General features: G+C 36.6%; 2 protein-coding genes across 2 annotated transcripts; both read left to right on the top strand.

Moving 5' to 3' along the window:
- Positions 1-1,982: 1,982 nt before the first annotated feature.
- Positions 1,983-10,835, top strand: LOC141299554 (cytoskeleton-associated protein 2). The gene is made up of 7 exons (XM_073829921.1): positions 1,983-2,112; positions 2,664-2,727; positions 2,839-3,635; positions 7,688-8,027; positions 8,120-8,180; positions 8,730-9,015; positions 9,874-10,835. The coding sequence occupies exons 2-7, from the start codon at positions 2,698-2,700 to the stop codon at positions 10,160-10,162; spliced, it is 1,803 nt and encodes a 600-aa protein (XP_073686022.1). The 5' UTR covers positions 1,983-2,112; positions 2,664-2,697; the 3' UTR covers positions 10,163-10,835.
- A 1,813-nt stretch (positions 10,836-12,648) lies between these two features.
- thap12a (THAP domain containing 12a) lies at positions 12,649-17,154 on the top strand. Its single transcript, XM_073829737.1, has 5 exons — positions 12,649-12,905; positions 13,404-13,524; positions 13,889-13,969; positions 14,118-14,157; positions 15,023-17,154. The coding sequence occupies exons 1-5, from the start codon at positions 12,817-12,819 to the stop codon at positions 16,918-16,920; spliced, it is 2,229 nt and encodes a 742-aa protein (XP_073685838.1). The 5' UTR covers positions 12,649-12,816; the 3' UTR covers positions 16,921-17,154.
- The last annotated feature ends 960 nt before the right edge of the window (positions 17,155-18,114 follow it).

Genomic DNA, 18,114 nt, shown 5'->3' with positions numbered 1-18,114 from the left:
TACAGCAGGGTCTCCAAATCTGACAAGGTGGTATTAAGGGTTAATAAAAGCCGTTACCCTCATCTATTTCACACATAATAGCTTTAATGTTACCCAAATTCACTCTGGCAGTGTCTAAAGAGTTCTCATGTAAACAGCAGTTCTGTAGCAAATGAAGGTGAAAGCTGTGCAGATGGTTTGTTTAGAAATGCTGGTTATTCATATCATGAAAGCTTATCTGCTTGTCACATTAGATTAAACGCAATGTAGTTGTTTGCAGAGCAGATTATTAGCATATTTCATATAACCCTCATAGAGAGAAGCAGGGAAGTCATCATCTCACAGAGAGTCAGATTTTGATTCCACACTGGTGATAATACTTTGTCTCATAGAAAATGTCTGATATGTATGCAACTAGGTTTAATGTATAGATTATGCTTGAGTTTGTTTTTTGGCTTGATGTTTAGTTAGAGCGATATAGTTCTCATCAGTGACGCATGTGAAGTTTCTATCATCAGGACTGAATAACATTTCATATTAAATTTTAAAAATGTAAATAGCTGATATTAGGTAGATCCATTTCTATCCAAAAAGTTAGTTATGCTTGATGGTCCAACCAGTTTAATTGGTACCCGTTGTCTCTGATTTACATAAAATGAGTCCAGACACACAATTACGGTCAAGGTAAAATTAGTTGCCCTCTTTATTTAAATAGAGGTCATAATTAACTGGCAAAAATGACCACACGTGTGACAGACCTCACATAATGATGCAGTCAGCAGAATATCTCATGAATTAAATATTGCATTAATTAAAGTGGAGCCCCCGAAGGAAGCAATTTGGGATCACAGTTGGAGTTATAGCCTAACAGCTATAAGCTCCTTATTTACTCATTATCACACTGAAATGAAGGCACATTCACAATCATACTGTTCAAATGGGTTTCGAATATTATTAGAGAGCATCAAGACTGTGGAATCTTCTGCCATCTAGTGGCTGAATATGATTCGCTATACACTTGTCCATGTGGAGGCCTTATGGGAGAACAAATGAATTGTGACTTGTGGCCAAACTTCTGAAGTGCATTCTGTGGGTATGCAGGCGTGTAGAATAAATATGTGACCCTGGACAACAAAACCAGTCATAAGTATATTTGTATATTAAGCTATATTTGAAGCAATGGCTAACAATACATTATATGGGTCAAAATGATCGATTTAGGTATTTTGTAAATTTCCCACCGTAGATATATCAAAACCTATATTTTATATGTATTGCTAAGAACTTCATTTGGACAACTTTAAAGGCGATTTTCCCAATATTTAGATTTTTTTGCGCCCTCAGATTCCAGATTTTCAATTGTTGTATGTCGGCCAAATATTGTCCTTTTCTAACAATACCATGCCATCAATGGAAACTATTTATTCAGCTTTCAGATGATGTATAAATCTCAATTTCAAAAAACTTGACATTTATGACTGGTTTTGTGGTCCAAGGTTACATATATTCAAACATGGTCATGGTCATATCGTCCTATATCACTGTGACCTAATAAATACTAACAAAAACCATGAAATTTACTACTCATATTTTCATCAGACTCAATATTTTTTAGATAAATTCATACATTTCATACGGTCAAAATTAAAAATATAAACTGTTGATACAAATTAATTTTGCTCATATAAACCCCACAAGGGAAGACTAGATCTATTCAAAATTAAATTAACCAATACATTTCTAACAAAGACTAGGGTTATCTAAAATTAAATGAAACATTAATGTCATTAGACTGGAATTTAGAACAGCTGGGTTCGACAGCAGTTTTCAAACACTGAGCAGTTATGAGAGGAATTTTATTTTGGTTCAAAACAGGCTGCTCCCAGCTTTCAGTAAAAGAGGTAGGGCCTGTTCGATTTTGATCACGTGATCAGAGGCAGCCAATAGGATTCGTAGGCTGGAGTGACTCACAAACGGTCATCACCAATCCGACATCGCGCCGCGCTGAACTCAAATCTGTTTGAAAGAGCGTGTGCAGAGTTGAATGTGAGGATAAATGTTTTTCAAATTCAGTGTTTAAAATCAGATATTTATACTTGTCTTACCTGACTGATCGAAGGAAACATAGACAACGTAAGTAGATGTTGTATTGGCAACTGTTATTAATGGTTTGTGAGTATTGTCATGATTTGGGGCTTTTTGAAGCGTGTTAGTTCGCATAATGGGAACGCCTTGCTGATTCTTTTAGTATTGATATAATTAAATTCAATTCAATGATGAACTGCCTTAATCTGAAAATTGATTGTTTACTGTTGTCTTTTTGCTTTATTGACACACTATTGTTCTATTTAATACTGTAAAGTTACTTTGGCACAACCTGTATTGTTAAAAGCGCTATATAAATACAGGTGACTTGACTATAAAAGTGGAAATATTGTTTAATCTGTAACTGTTAAATCCTATGAGGTATGTAAGTATGTCTGGTTAACAAAATTAGTTTGTTGTTAGATATTAATATGACGAAAGTCCCAAAATTATGTTTTGTATAATTATACTTAATTTTAGTGTAGTTTACACATAAAGATTGTGACCCAGCAAAATAAATCAGTCAAAAGTTGCTATTTTCTGAGACAGCTGTTGATGTTTTGCTTGTTTGAATGTTATAACAATGTGATGTTCTGCAGGGGAAGGTCATCATCTTTGAAGAGTCTTTGATAGATGCACAGAATGGAGTCAGTGGTGAGAAAGGTGATCATTTCATTTTGTAAAGTAGACAAGCTCTTTCATAGGTTTGTGAAAAACGTTTGTTTGCGTAAAATGTCATTTACTTAATTCAGATTTTTTGTTCTTTCTGTTCAGAGCAACAAGGAAAACACTAAACCAGTGTGTGGCCTGAAAAAACAAGTCATCAGCAGTACTGTATCAAAACAAAAGGTGATCAGTAAATCTGCACCCCTTCAGTCGAAGATTGATCTTAAGGAGGATATTTCTGGAACAAAAGAGGAAGAAAAGGATGTTAGACCGAAGACCAAAACTAACGCTGATCCTACCAAGCGTAACACAATAAGCCAGGCCTTCCGTACACAGCAGACAGTAAGACACAAGAAACTTGTGGATGAAGTTCAAAAACCACCCTCTACTGTTTCTGCCATCCAGAAATCCAAACCTGGCACGTATAAGGGTCGTGTAGTACAGTCTAAAATCGACTGTTTCAGAAAACCCACTGCTGATGTGAAGACCACAGAAAAGAAAGTGATTTTAAAACCAGATGTGCCTAAAGTTCGGTCCAAGTCTGTTACCTCCCTGCCGGCAACTACTAAACCCAGAGTTAACTCTGCCTTGTCATTAAGACCGAAATCCGTTTCTGATGTCCAGCTGAATGCCGAAAAACCAGTCCAGAAGTCTGTTTCCCATAGACGGATTCCTCAGAAGGTCTCGGGCACTGCCTCCCAAGCAGGTGCTTGTGTTCCTCCCAGGTCAGCCCCTCTAGCTACAGGGCGCTCTGCCATCAGCAAACCAATCATTTCAAAGAAGAAAGAAATGACGTTACAAGTGGAGAAGCCCAAAACATCCACCACTGAACAGAAAGTCCACAGGCCTGTCACAAGTACAATCAGCCAGTACAAAATACAAATGGAGACAGCTGAAGAGAGAAGGTGAGTTGTAAACATTACACTACCATTAAAAAGTCAGTAAGATTATTTTTATTTATTTACCCATAAATGGAAATTGTCATTAATTACTCATGCTCAGGGGCGGATTAAGGTTGTCAGGGGCCCCTAGGCTGATCTATGTGTGATGCCCCCCCCCCCCCCCTGGCCCACCCACTTTTCAACAGGCCCATCCCAAAATTTATTTTTTTAATATTTTCTAATTTTGTCAAGAATTATATAAAAAAATCGGCAGTAAGCTCATAATTTGTGCTAAAATAGTCTAAATATTAGTTTTAAAAAGTTAATTTTAAAAAGCTGGTTATGTCTAACCTGTCTTTGTTTCTGCGCAAGTTCAGCAGACAGTGGTTCGTCTTTGTTCCGATCAGAGCATGTGAGCGGAGAGCGCATTTCTGAATAAGATCCGCTTGCTCGTTCCACTCAGGGTCGCTGGCTCAACCCAGAATGGCCTGCAAATATGTGGAATAAGGGCTGCCTCCGACTAAAGTCAACTAGTTGTTCATTTAAGCCATTCGTGGACAAATCGCCCCTTTATATTAATTTCATTACTTAGGCTATATAGCCTACCCGATAGATGAGCGTTTACGTAATACAGCCGCACTCAAGCGCAGACCACAAGGAGACATTTAATTATTTATTAATAAATTGGTGTTTTCTGTGTCGCAGCAAAAATGAAGTTGACGATGTGGTCTCGCCATGAACGCCAGAGAGAAATGCACATTTCATATGATTACATATTCAGAGAGAAGGCTAGCCTATTTATTTTAGTTTTGAATATTTTCGTTTAAAAGTAGACATTTCAAACTACTATAATAGATAGTCTATATTTCTCAAATCTGTGAGGCACAAGCTGAGTTTCGGCGCCCTCCAGACAGTTCACATGCAATGTAACTGATCGTGTCGGCTCCTTATTACATTGTCTGCTATATATTTGCTTGTTTTCTATTAAATACAGGCAATTGGTTGATAAAACATCAAAATTAAGATACAATTTATACAAAACGAAAATCTTTTAAAAAAGAGACTACAAAACAAAACTTAATGAAGTGGTCAAAATGTTTTACCTATGTCTCCAGACATATTGCACATCTCATGATGTATCATATCTTTCTCATGCTGCATGCTCACTTTCATAATCAACATTGATTAAATTAAAAAACATAATGACGTCACATATTTTCCAACCCAGCCCTCAGCCCTGTTGCAACAGTCGTTGTTTAGGTACCTTAAACGCGCACGTACAGTCTCGGAGTCATCGCTGCAACCAGGAGATGAAGAGAGCCGAGACCCACATCACCAAGCACATATATTTGTCTCTGCCTTCCCAGGATGCTAGCGCGACCAGCGCCATTGCTAGGAGGGCGCCAGCGCCTCTGCCTCTCAGCCAGGGCCGGCGCTAGACCCGCATGTTTAATATTTGCGACTGACACAGCGATTATATGCGGCTATGCGGTGGAGATGCGTTCCCTGTCAAACATGATTCGGCATTAATTAGGTAATTTTGTCAAAAGAAATGTTCTTGATTACAAGAAAAATAGATTTTTTCTTGTTGTGATTTATTTTGTCTTTCCTTTATACAGATTTAAATAGTTTCGTTTTCGAAGTACTCTAAATTATGTCAGTGATTCTCCGATGTTAAATATGATCAATAATTATTTTATTTCGATCTACAGTGTAATAAAAGTTGAGAAAAAGATTAGCCTATAGCCCTAAATATATATATATATATATATATATATATATATATATATATATATATATATATATATATATACACACTACAAGCTAATTCCTTTTTTCTTAACTTTTAACTTTTTCTAAAAATTATAAAGAATATTAAATCAACTTAATAGGCTAGGTTAACGAATTTTCTTATACAAACATAACGAATGCACTTCAAAACGAAGTTTTCAAATAATATTATTTTATAGGCTATATATTAATAGTTGTATTAAACGAATTTATAGTGCTTTGAATTTATTAAGTAATGTTTAATTTCGTTCGTTTAGCTCTCTGGAAATGTAAAGAAAAATACCCTTTGAATTCGTTTTCAATCCCTGGTTTTAAACAAGCATATATTTGAGATAATTTATATATTACTGCTTGAATAAACGTTTAAAAGTAGTGCTAGAAATTGTATAATTAAGGAAATTAAACAGACCTAGGCATTTGAAAAGACATAGTGAAATGTGTCTAATAATTCCAAAAAGAAAGAGAAGCATTGGACATAATCAAAATATTCGGGACATTAGGAAAACCATTTTCTTAAGAATTAAGATGCTGCATATGTTTAATCGAAGTGTGCGTCTCTAACCCGTCTTTCCCAACAAAAATCCCACCCCCTCTCAGAAAATACATAAAACTAACATTACTGAGCTATATACGTTTAAAAGTAGCCTATAAAATGGTACAATGGCATTGCTCAGTTAAGCGTGTTGGGAATCGGGCATTTTGTTCCGCCTCAGCTTTATTCAACAGTTAATAACGCTTAACATTCAAAAGGTAAATAGGTCTGTGTATTTCAAAGAAAATCGTGTCTAGTACAATATGAATTACAAAGGTTTAATTGGCTTTTTTTTTTTTTTCAAACGACCCGAATATCATTAGAAATATTTTTGGATGACTCGTAACCGCAGCCTCCCGCTCATTTTGGATCAACCCGCGCATCACTGGTGGGGAAGGGTGGCACAAGAGGGAGACTGGAGAGAGGGCCGCACAGGAGATCACCTTTTCTCCGCTAATTTGGTCTAAGCCTATATTACCTTTATATTGCTTTTGTATATCAACATGCTTTAGACATATTTTATTTGTTATTTATACTAGTAGCCTGTCATGATGATTTTTCACAACCCAGATTTTTTGGTGCCCCCCGCAGCCCAGGAATGATGCTTGATACACACTCTTCTTTGGTCAGAACCACGGAGAGCGATCGCGAATAGGTCCGTCCTATGCACCTAAACTTTTTTACAATGCAACAAAATATTTAAAGAGCAAGCTATTAAAATCAATATTATGTATAGTCACAAATAATTTAACAGTATATTAGTCAGTAATTTTTATTAGGTTAAACAGTGATTAGATCACGTTTTTAATTTAACGTTCACAATTGGTCTGGCCCATCCAAACTGGTGTCCCTGCGCCATGCCGTGCCTGGTTCGCACTTAAGTATAAAAAAAAAAAAAAAAAAAAAAAGATAATAATAATAATAATTGTCTGGCCAATCCGAGGCCCCCTGAACACGTGAGGCCCCTAGGCTGCAGCCTATGTAAGCCTGTGCGTTAATCCGCGCCAGCTCATGCTGTTCCAAACCTGTAAGGGTGTGTTCACACTTGTCATGTTTGGTTTGATTAAAACAAACTCTGGTGTGATTGCTCTGTTAGTGCGGTTTGAGTAGGTGTGAACGCTGCCATCTGAACCCTGGTGCGCACCAAATAAGCGAGCCGAATGGAACACAGACCACTTACTTTTAAACAAACCAGAAACAAGAAATTAATGACAAGATGTGATGCTATGCGACATGATTTCATGAAGGGAACAAGTGGTGGTAGCAAAATAAGGTTCCAGTGCCAGTGTGAACGCTAAGCGGACCAGGACCAAATGTGTCAGTTTCCTTTTTGGTCCAGACCAAACTAACTAAACTACAAGTGTGAACACGCCCTAAGACTTTTGTTTATCTTCGGAACGCTAATCTAATCTAACACTAAGATATTTTTGATGAAATTCAAGTGCTTTCTGACTGCATAGACAGCAACGCGACTGATATGTTCAAGGCCCGAAAACGTAGTAAGGACATGATTAAAATAGTCCATGTGACATTAGTGGTTTAACCGTAATGTTATGAAGCTACAAAGAAAACAAAAAAGCGACTTCATTCAAGAATTTCTTTTCTTCTGTGTCAGTCTTTGACATGTGTTTACAAGAGTAACATGAGGCATGCATCAACAACTGACATTAAAGAGAAGAAACTGGTGAATGAAGTATTGATATATATATTGGTGTGATTGTCTAATATTTTATTATTTATACTGTACTTTCAGAGCAAAGCTTGCAGAGTGGCTGGCATCTAAGGGAAAGGCTCTAAAGAGGCCTCCGATCTCAGAAAAATCGGCAAACTTTACACAAAAACCAAAACCAGCCCCGCTGCTTAGACCCGGACCCAAAGCCACAATTGGTGCCCAGTCCGAGACTGTCATCCAGACTGAGGCTGTAAAACCAACCACTGCTTTGAAGACTGACAACCAAACTAATGATATCGAAGTTCCTGATAATAAAACGGTGTGTTCTGGGAAATCAAGCAATATTATGAATACCACACTAGACTTGCTGGACAACAGTGATATGGACTTGCCAGTCGACCCAGAAATAAGGATGGAGTCGGTAAGAACCATAAGTTATTTGTGAAACTGCTAGATATTCACTGATGTATATTGTCAATTTATAATTGGGATTTCTGCTTCGCTTATATGCAGTTGGTGTTGAACTTGTGTGAGAAACTGGAGGCGATGGAGACACCCTCATCATATGAAGATGGTGAGTCTCATCCAGATTATTTATGCAAGAATTAATACTAATAAGTGACCCTGGACCACAAAACCAATCATAAGTAGCACGGTTATATTTGTAGAAATAGCCAACAATACATTGTATGGGTCAAAGTTATCGATTTTTCTTTTATGCCAAAAATAATTAGGATATTAAGTGTAGATCATGTTCCATGAAGATATTTTGTAAAGTTATTACCATTATTTATCAAAACTTAATTTGATTAAAAATGTGCATTGCTAAGAACTTAATTTTGACAACCTTTTTTTCTCAATATTTAGAATTTATTTTATTTTTTATTTTTTTGCACCCTCAGATTCCAGATTAGTTGTATCTCTGCCAAATATTGTCCTAACCTAACATCAATGGAAAGCTTATTTATTCAGTTTTCAGATAATGTAGAAATCATTTTCAAAAAATAGTTTGTGGTCCACGGTCACATAGTACAAGAATAAACAAACTTATTCTCTTTTGAGTTGTGATGTGATTTTTATAAATTGCTCATATATTTATGACCTGTAATTGTTGTGGTGGCAGAGAAAAGAATGGAAGTGAAAGTGGAGGAGCAGGAAACAGATGAAGTGTTTGAAATTCTGAAAGAGAAGGAACCGGGAGATGAGGACGACTCAGAGAGCGAAGTTACAGAAGACACTAAGAAGGCTGTCATAAAGAATGAGTATGATGATCAGGAACCTGAGAAGAAGCCATTTGCGAGTGATGATGATGCTGACGACAGTGATGACGAGATGAAGAGCACCACTCCAGACATGGCAGGGGCATCCATTGTGAAATACAATGTGAAAACCACTCCATATCTGCAAAGGTGAGTTTAACAATATGTGAAAAGACACATACAGTAGAGAAAAAGTTTACATGCACCTTTCAGAATCTGAAAAATGTTATTTATTTTGCCAAAATAAGAGGGATCATACAAAATGCCTGTTATTTTTTATTTAGTACTGACCTGAATAAGATATTTCACATAAAAACATTTACATATTAGTGCACAAGAGAAAATAATAGTTAAATTTATTAAAAAAAAAAAAAAGATGTCAGAAAAATCCTTCAGGTCTCTCAAATTCTGTTTTTTTTTTTTTTTTTTTTTTTTTCAGAATTTTTGTGTATTTGAACCCTTTCCAACAATAATTGTTTGATTTTGAGAGCCATCTTTTCACACTGTGGACAACTGAGGGACTCTCATGCAACTATTACAGAAGGTTCAGTGCACTGATGCTTTAGAAAGAAACGCGATGCATTAAGAGCCAGGGGTGTAAACTGTTGAACAGAATGAGGATGTGAACATTCTTCTTATTTTACCTAAATGTCATATATTTTTCATTTAGTACTCTCCTCCAGATGCTACTTGCATGTTTCCCAGGCTCTTAATGCATCATGTTTTCTTCTGAAGCATCAGTGAGCATTTGAACCTTCTGTAATAGTTGCATATGAGTCCCTCAGTTGACTTTTGAACGGGGTCATTTTTAAAAAATCAACTATTTTCTATTATGTGAAATCTTATTCAGGTAAGCTCTAAATAAAAAATAACACGCATTTTGTATGAGCCCTTATTTTGGTAAAATAATGAACATTTTGCAGATTCTGCAAGGTGTATGTAAACTTTTGACCTCAACTGTACATGTGTAAGAAATTCAAGTGTTAATTTGGTTTTCTCGTCCTTTAGTGTGAAAAAGATAATCGATTGCGAAACGGCACCCGGCAGTGGCTCGCGACGCAAAAGCACAATCAAAGATCTCAAGTTTCTGACGCCTGTGCGGCGCTCAACGCGAATCCAACGAAAGTCCTCTCGTCTGCCAGGTATGCTGAACGACCACGATACTTGCGTCTCCTCATTGGCTGAGCTGGTGCAGATGGAAGATGCAGACGCAAATGCGTACATCTACAGAAAAAACCCAGCACTACTGGAAGACCTGCCTGATCAGCCTGAAGACTTTGCAAAATTATGTAGTTAAGCAGTATAAGCTGATGCTGATGTCACTTTCAAATTGGACATTTTATAGCATGCGTAACACCTACATTTGAAATATTCTGTGACACTATTAAAATATTTTAATATTTAAGTGTTTGTTGCATTGGGCTGCTAAATAGAGTAATCTCTTAACTGCAATGGCTTAACAGTTTAAGAACATTGATAATTTGATTTATAGGCACTATTATAAAGTACTCTACTATGCTAACAAGACTGATGCAGTGTGTGTGTATATAAAGAGCTTCTGTATTGTTTAACATTTTAACACTGCTTTGTTCATTTTGTAATCTTGGAAGTTGAAAAAATGACATGGTTGTAAAAAGTAGGATTTGTTTTGTTGTTGATTTAAGAAAATGAACAAACCAAAGAATGTTGTTTTTCTCTCACTGTAACGTTTGAAGATTAAGATGTTGTCAACTGTGCAGTTGGTACTGTTCAGTTCTTTGTCTTCTTTTAATGTGTAATCTCAACCCACAGTAAAATCATTTGTTTAATGAACTTGGCTTATTCTCTACAGAGAATTTCATTCATCCTTTACTAGTGACCATGTCTTTTTAAAGACAAGATGAGCATTCATTGTATTTTAAACATTTTTTTTTATCACTGAACTAGTGACTACAAGACAACTTAATAAAGAATATATTGGTGCAATATCAGTTTCACTGTGTCAGTCTAACAAAAAATGTGGTTTTACTATCTGGTGTCTATTAAAGGGTTAATGAAAACATGACAATTGACCATATGTATGGATTACTTCCTTGTTTAGTCAAGCCAGCTAAGTCATTTCCGGTCAACTGTACTGTGCCGTAATATGAGCGTACTTTGTTCGTTTTCTCTACATAATCCATTCACAATCGAAGAAAAGTGTGGTTTGTCTAAGAGGACCAAACGTCCATGTATACCGTTTCAAGAATGACAAATGCCAGTTTAAAAAAATGCCAGAGTAAATCGGCTAAATATGCGCTATGAGTCATTGCTATGATTGACAGTAATAACCGGACCAAACATCTGACAAGCTGATGTCAAAATAAGAGCTTAAATGATTCAGAGTAACAAAACTTCAGCAGTGTTGGTTAAATGTAGGCTATTTACAGTTCAGATAAAACTTGATGTAATTAAATTTTATAAAATATTTCAAATTCCTATCGATTCATATTGAGTGCATTATTTAATTATTATACCATCAATATTTAAGGTATTTGTAGTGAACTATATATTAGTATTTAAATAATTCACCCTTATATGCTGTTTGTGTGTGAGCTTAATGATTTTATGCACTTGCTATACTATATACTTAAGGGCGGTAAAAGTACTACAATTTATTATACTAGTAATTTTATAATAAATTGAAAAGCAAGACGTCTTGAAAAATATAGGGAGTTTCAAAGGCAGCTGCATAATAAATAATCCTCTGCTGCCATCTATTATATGGGTAATTCCATATTATTTTAGCCAAAAAATAGACGTTGTTTTCAGTGAAAAGTCATTTTTTCCGATGCCGTTTTTATGAATGAAAAGTGAGTCCTTGAAGTACATTTTATTTCACAACTGTAGAGTTAGAAAATAATAAAGGCTTTAAAATATTGCAAGATTTTAAAAATGTGTTCATGAAGGCAAGTTAGTGATTATCAAGAATACAATTAAGATGTCCTTGAAGTGGCCACCTAATATATAGCACATATAAAATGAGCTTCTGCGGAAGTTTATGAGCTGGCTTATCTTCATGCGGAAGTTCTAAAGAACTCTCCGTGCATAATGCCGCGTTCCAGGCAACCCATAACCCGTGTTTTTCCAACCTTCTACCAGTGAAAGTGCACTGGAACGGCAGTCAAACCCGTAACTTCCCACTCGTGAACTCGTACTAGATCAATGTACTCCCAGTTACGAGTTCTGAAGTAACATAGCCCGCAAAACAACAATGTCAGCCCTAATGGGTGCGGTGTTTATGCAAGTAGTACACGGTGGAAAAATAGAGCTTAGGACAATATAACATTGCAATCAAATTAATAATAATATAAAATAATAATTCATAAATGTGCCCAGGCAGTTTGGCTTGACTTGCCTGGAACACTACAAATCGTGAGTCGTGGTTTGAAGTGGTGATTTACCAGTTAAAAAACCTGCCTGGAACGCAGCATAAGGTCAATTGTATTTTATTCACTCTTGTGTTAAGTATGACAGTTTCAGTCACCATTTTCTGTATGGGGAAAAATGCAATGAAAGTAAAGGGACTGAGACTGTATTTTCTTTTGTATTCAACAAACGACTGTTAATATTTAAATAATGTGTGTAAATGACACGCCTAATATTTTTGGCAGAACTATTCCTTTAATATTGCTCATAAAAAATATTTTTCTAATACATGGTTCCTCCCTAACTGCCGCCAATTTCATCCTGTACGCGCACGCTGATTGGCTGGGAATTTGAACTCGCTGTGTGCGAGCAAAGCATTGTGGGACGGAGACGAACTCCAACGCGCTTCTCCTCCAGGCCACACAAAGCACTAGAGTGCCGATCAATTTACCGCTTTATTAGTCTCTAAAACTATATTTTTAAAACTTTCCGAAGGGAATATCATCACGGTGAGTCCAATGAACTTGATTCGCTATTAAAGATTCGACTTAGAGTGAACGTACGATGCCTAATTTCTGCGCGGCGCTAAACTGCTCCAGGAACAGCACTCATTCGGTGCTGGCGTTCTTCAGGTTTCCACGGGACCCAGAGAGGTAAATTACACACGTTTTGCTTACCTTGTTTACTCTTTGTCATTTAGACAACAGACGGCGTCGTGTTTACCCTTTACCTAACTTCATTTGTTTACTAGTGCTGACGTTGTGTGCATAGCCCTACTGAGTCAGTTAACGTTAGCTCGCTTGCCAGATAAGAAGCGAAGTTAAATCTGTTATACATTACAGTTGTTTACATACTGTACAAAGTATTGATATAGAACTAGGAGTGTTTTTCAGCCAAGCCAGTTTTATTTTCAGTTTGTATTCTGTTACAGCGCAGTTCTGATTGAATGTATCTGTCATAGATGTGAACTATGTTAATCCTATTGTGAATGTTGTCTATTAGCAGCTAGACACAATGAACATCGTATATTACAGTGAAAACATAAACAATACAGATAACATGCACTATATTATAGTATTATAATGCTATATCCACACCATTGTGCTTGATAACTGTATGGAAGATGCTAACAAGATATTTATTTCCATAAGGTGTAAGAAATGGGTGGAAAACTGCAGTCGCTCAGACCTCAAAGACAAAACGCCAGATCATCTGAACAAATACCACAGACTGTGTGCCAGACACTTTGAACCTAACTTGATAACCAAAACCGTAAGTTGTTATTGTTTTGCTTATATATATATAGCTCATATGTAAGTATTGTAATTTTTAATGTACTGTACCTTTATTTGCAATGTACATTAAATTATATGAGTTGTGTATGTACAAGGGAAAGGGTGTATTTTAGGTGCTCTCTTCTTTTTCTGCTAACTTTGCGATTCACTTAAGTAGTTGTGACATAAATGTCTGTAAAATGATAAATATTTAAAAAACTGCATGTGTAATAATTAAGAATTAGAAATTGTTGTGTAAGATAGTATGGTATAGGATGCAAAATAGCTTGAACAACTTCTCATCAATAAATTAACGTGATCTCTAACATGTTGCTTTGCACATTATTGTGATTATTATCCAGAGCCCTTTCAGGACTGTACTGAAGGATAGTGCAGTACCAACCATATTTGACAATCCTTCCCTCAAACGGGCGAACAATGAGGTAAGAGTTGCTCAGTATGTTTTAATCAATGAGTTGTTATTGTACTGTATTATGCATCTCACTTAACATTTCAGTAAATTATGTGTAAATACTGTATCTGAATGGTTTACTAATGAGTTTGGTATTTTATTTGGTATGTTTCTAACAGACAGAAAATAAGGATGCCCCTGAAGCGAAGAAGAGTAAATGTGAGTTGTTTTTGTGTGTTTTGTAAATTTAGATATTACAATATAATTTTCTCATATGTTTATGTACCTGCCTTGCAAAATTTGTAATTTTCAGAGATTTTTTAAAAAGGATTTACTCACTATCATGTCGTTTCAAACCCGTAAGACCTTCGTTTATCTTCGGAACACAAGAACCTGCATAGACAACAACGCAATAGAAACGTTTAAACGGCCAAGAAAGTTAGAAAGGACATCGATAAAATAGTCCATGAGACATCAGTGGTTCAACCTTAATTTTATGAAGCTAAAAGTATACTTTTTGAGTGCAAAGGAAACAAAAATAACAACTTTATTCAACAATTTCTTCTCTTCTGTGTCAGTCTTTGATGTGCTGCACCTTGTTTACAAGCAGAGGAAGATGCACACTGTACATAAAACAGTCTTCATAAATATTTCTAAAGATTTCAACATTAAGGATGACTTGCAATTATTGCCCAGCCTTACATATTTGAACCAGAATGTACAGACGATGAACTAAGATAACTACTTCGTACTTTCTACATCAGAACAACGTCCTTACTACCTTTCTGGGCTTTGAACGTGTCAGTTGCGTTGCTGTCTATGCAGGGGCAGGAAGCTCTTGGATTTCATCCAAAATATCCTAAATTGTGTTCTGAAGATGAACGAAGGTCTTATGGGTTTGGAACAACATTAGGGTGAGTAATTAATGACAGAATTTTCATCTTTGGGTGAACTAACACTTAAAATTCATTTTCCGCTTAGTAATGCTGTAACAAAGCTATTTGATACATTCTGTATATTTACATGAATACCACAATACAAAATAATGACTGAATTTACACAAATATTGTTTTTATATTCTCAGCGGACTCCCAAAGTGAGCCAGCGAAAGATAACAGTGAGACAACAACCAAAGAGATAAGTGAGAGCAACAATGGCGATGGGGTTGACAGCACCCCTCAGGTCATTGATGAAGAAACGCTGAATAAAGAATATCTCAAGTCTTTGTTTGATGTTGTCGTGATGATGGGCACGCAGAACATCCCTCTGCATGGACATTCCGACAAAGAACCTAGAAGCAAAAGCTTCACTCCCAGCAACTTCCAGGCACTGTTGGAGTACCGCATCAATGCCGGTGACGAATTCCTCAGAAAGAAGTTTGAGGGGTCATCCGTAAACCTTGAATACTGCTCCTCGACTCAATTGCAGCAAATGCTGGAAGTGATCGAAAACTGCGTTCGTGAAGAGTTGTTGGCTGAAGTTAAAGAAGGACGCTTCTTCTCTTTGATAGTAGACAACCTGGTTGAGATAGGCGGAGAGAGCCATCTCTCGTTGTTCATACGTTTTGTGGACAAGGCCAACTCCCTCCGGGAAGAATTTGTCGGGTTCTTGCTTTTTGAAGGTGATGTGGAGGCTATCACCGAGAGGCTTATTGCTGAAGTGACTGTGAAATGTGGCCTGGACATGCAGTACTGCAGAGGACAGGCGTATTTGTGTTCTGGCGTGTCCGCTATGAAGGTCAAAGCAGTGGTGGCGAGAATAGCCGAGTTGCACCCGCTAGCGGTTCTCACCCCTTGCTCCACTTGCTCTCTAAACATCTGCCTGGCAAACACAATGACCTTCACAGGAGTGCATCTCGTCATGTCTACTCTGAAAAAGCTGGATGCGTTTTTCAGTAAATCAACATCGTTGCAAAATCAGCTGGAGAGTGCTATTTCAATCTACTACCAGGGAAACGAAGAGAAAGCGAATGTCCTCAAAGAGGCCTGTTACTCAAAATGGACCGAGCAGCATGATGCATTTGAATTAGCTGTAGACCTCCTTGAGTCTCTCCTGCTTTGCATGGATAGCGTCCATGATAATGAAGATCACAAATGGAGCGATGAAGTAGCACACAACGCGTTTGTCATATCCGAGGCGTTGGCTGACTTTGAATTCGTCATGACGTTAGTTGTTCTGAAGAACACACTTTCCTTCTCCAGAGCCTTTGGTAAGAATCTGCAAGGGCAAACGAATGAGGTCTTTTTCGCATCTAGCAGCCTAACTGCAGTTCTCCATTCGCTGAATGAAGTTTACGAGAATATCGAGGTGTACCATGAGTTCTGGTTTGAAGAGGCAGTCAACCTGGCTGCGGCTCTTGAAATCCCAGTGAAAGTTCCCAGGTTGTACTTTAGAAAACGACCAACGTCTGGTGAAGAGATCCAACCTGAGACCTACTATAAAGAGCAAGTCACTCTTCCAGTGGTCAGCCATGTGATTAAGGAGCTGTCTGATCTTTTCTCTGAAAATCATCTCAAAGCCCTGAAGTCCTTGTCACTTGTTCCTGCCATCATGGGACAGCTGAAGTTCAACACCGCGGAGGAGACCAGTGCAGACATTTATAAAGATGACTTGCTAAACCCAGACACATTTCCTGCTGAGCTGCACTGCTGGAAGATCAAATGGAAACATGGAACTAAAGACGTTGTATTGCCGTCGACCATCTACGAGACTCTTCAGCTGTCTGACGTGAAGTTCTTCCCCAACGTGTGTGCTCTCCTGAAAGTCCTGTACAATCTGCCAGTCTTTGCTCTGACGAATGACAAATGCAGCACTGCGAAACAACGCCTGACAACGTACCTGGAAGACACACCTGTGCATCACAGAAACAAGAGCATGGCTCTGTTTTATATTAACTGTGCCATTAAGCATGATTTGGACAGCATGGTGGAGAAATACTTGAAAATGTATCCAAACAGTGAGCCGTCAGAGAATCGTGATTGATTACAGGCAACAGCACAGTCTTATATTGCAGTATGATGGCTTGGCTTGTCAGTCAGCAGTTTGCAATTTTGCAGCTCTAATTTTGTTACTTTTGCTTTTTATGTACAGTCATCCAATATTAGCAGGACTTGAGCCTTTTCTTATTGTCCTTCTGTTCCATTTACCATGGTGTATATAAAATGTACCCCCAGTTTGATTCAAAACATTAAAAAGATCTTTTGCTGACCAACTCCATGAATGTGTTTTTCAGAGTTAAATACATATTCTGCATGTTTTCTGTTCTTAATCTCTGATGTGATCTGATTTTAAATTATATTTTATTTTGTCAAATAAAAATGACAAGTATATGTATTACAGCTATTTTTACAAGGCATATAGAAATATTTTTCACATATTTGCAGGTTATTATATAGTACATTGAATTTTTAATAGTTAGAGTGGACGCACATATATTTATTTTATATAAATATAAGATTTACTACATTTTTCTATTGATTTTTCATAAAGTTGAGCTATTTTACCTCTACATAATTTGATTGCAGAATTATGACACTGTCAACTAATTTTTTTTCCGATATTTTCTCAGAGTGAGGATACAGTTAAAGTCAAAAGTTTACATACACCTAGCTGAATCTGCAAAATATGAAATATTATACCAGAATAATAGGTATCATACAAATTGCATGTTATTTTTATTTAATACTGACCTGAATAAGATATTTCACATAAAATACATTAACATATAATCCACAAGAGAAAATAATTGTTGAATTTAAAGACCATGTTCAAAAATTTAAATACACTTGATTCTTAATACTGTGTTGTTACTGAATGATCCACAGCGGTTTTTGTTGTTGTTGTTGTTTAGTGATAGTTGTTCACGAGTCCTTTTTTGTCCTGAACAGTTAAACTTGCCACTGTTCTGAAAAAATCCTTTAGGTCCTACAAATTTTTTTTTGTTTTTTTTTCAGCATTTTTATGTATTTAAACCCTTTTCAACAATAACTATGATTTTGAGATCCATCTTTTCACACTGAGGACAACTGAGGGACTTGTGTACATTTTTCTTATTTTGCCTAAATATATTTTTTCATTTAGTACTGTCCTTCAGAAGCTACAGAAGATACTTACATGTTTCTTAGAAGACAATATAAGTTCAATTTACCCTGACCTTCAAATTCCAAAAGTTTTCAC

This window comes from Garra rufa, chromosome 23 (assembly GCF_049309525.1).
Source record: "Garra rufa chromosome 23, GarRuf1.0, whole genome shotgun sequence".
Taxonomy (NCBI): domain Eukaryota; kingdom Metazoa; phylum Chordata; class Actinopteri; order Cypriniformes; family Cyprinidae; genus Garra; species Garra rufa.
This window is presented reverse-complemented; position numbering and strand designations above follow the sequence as displayed.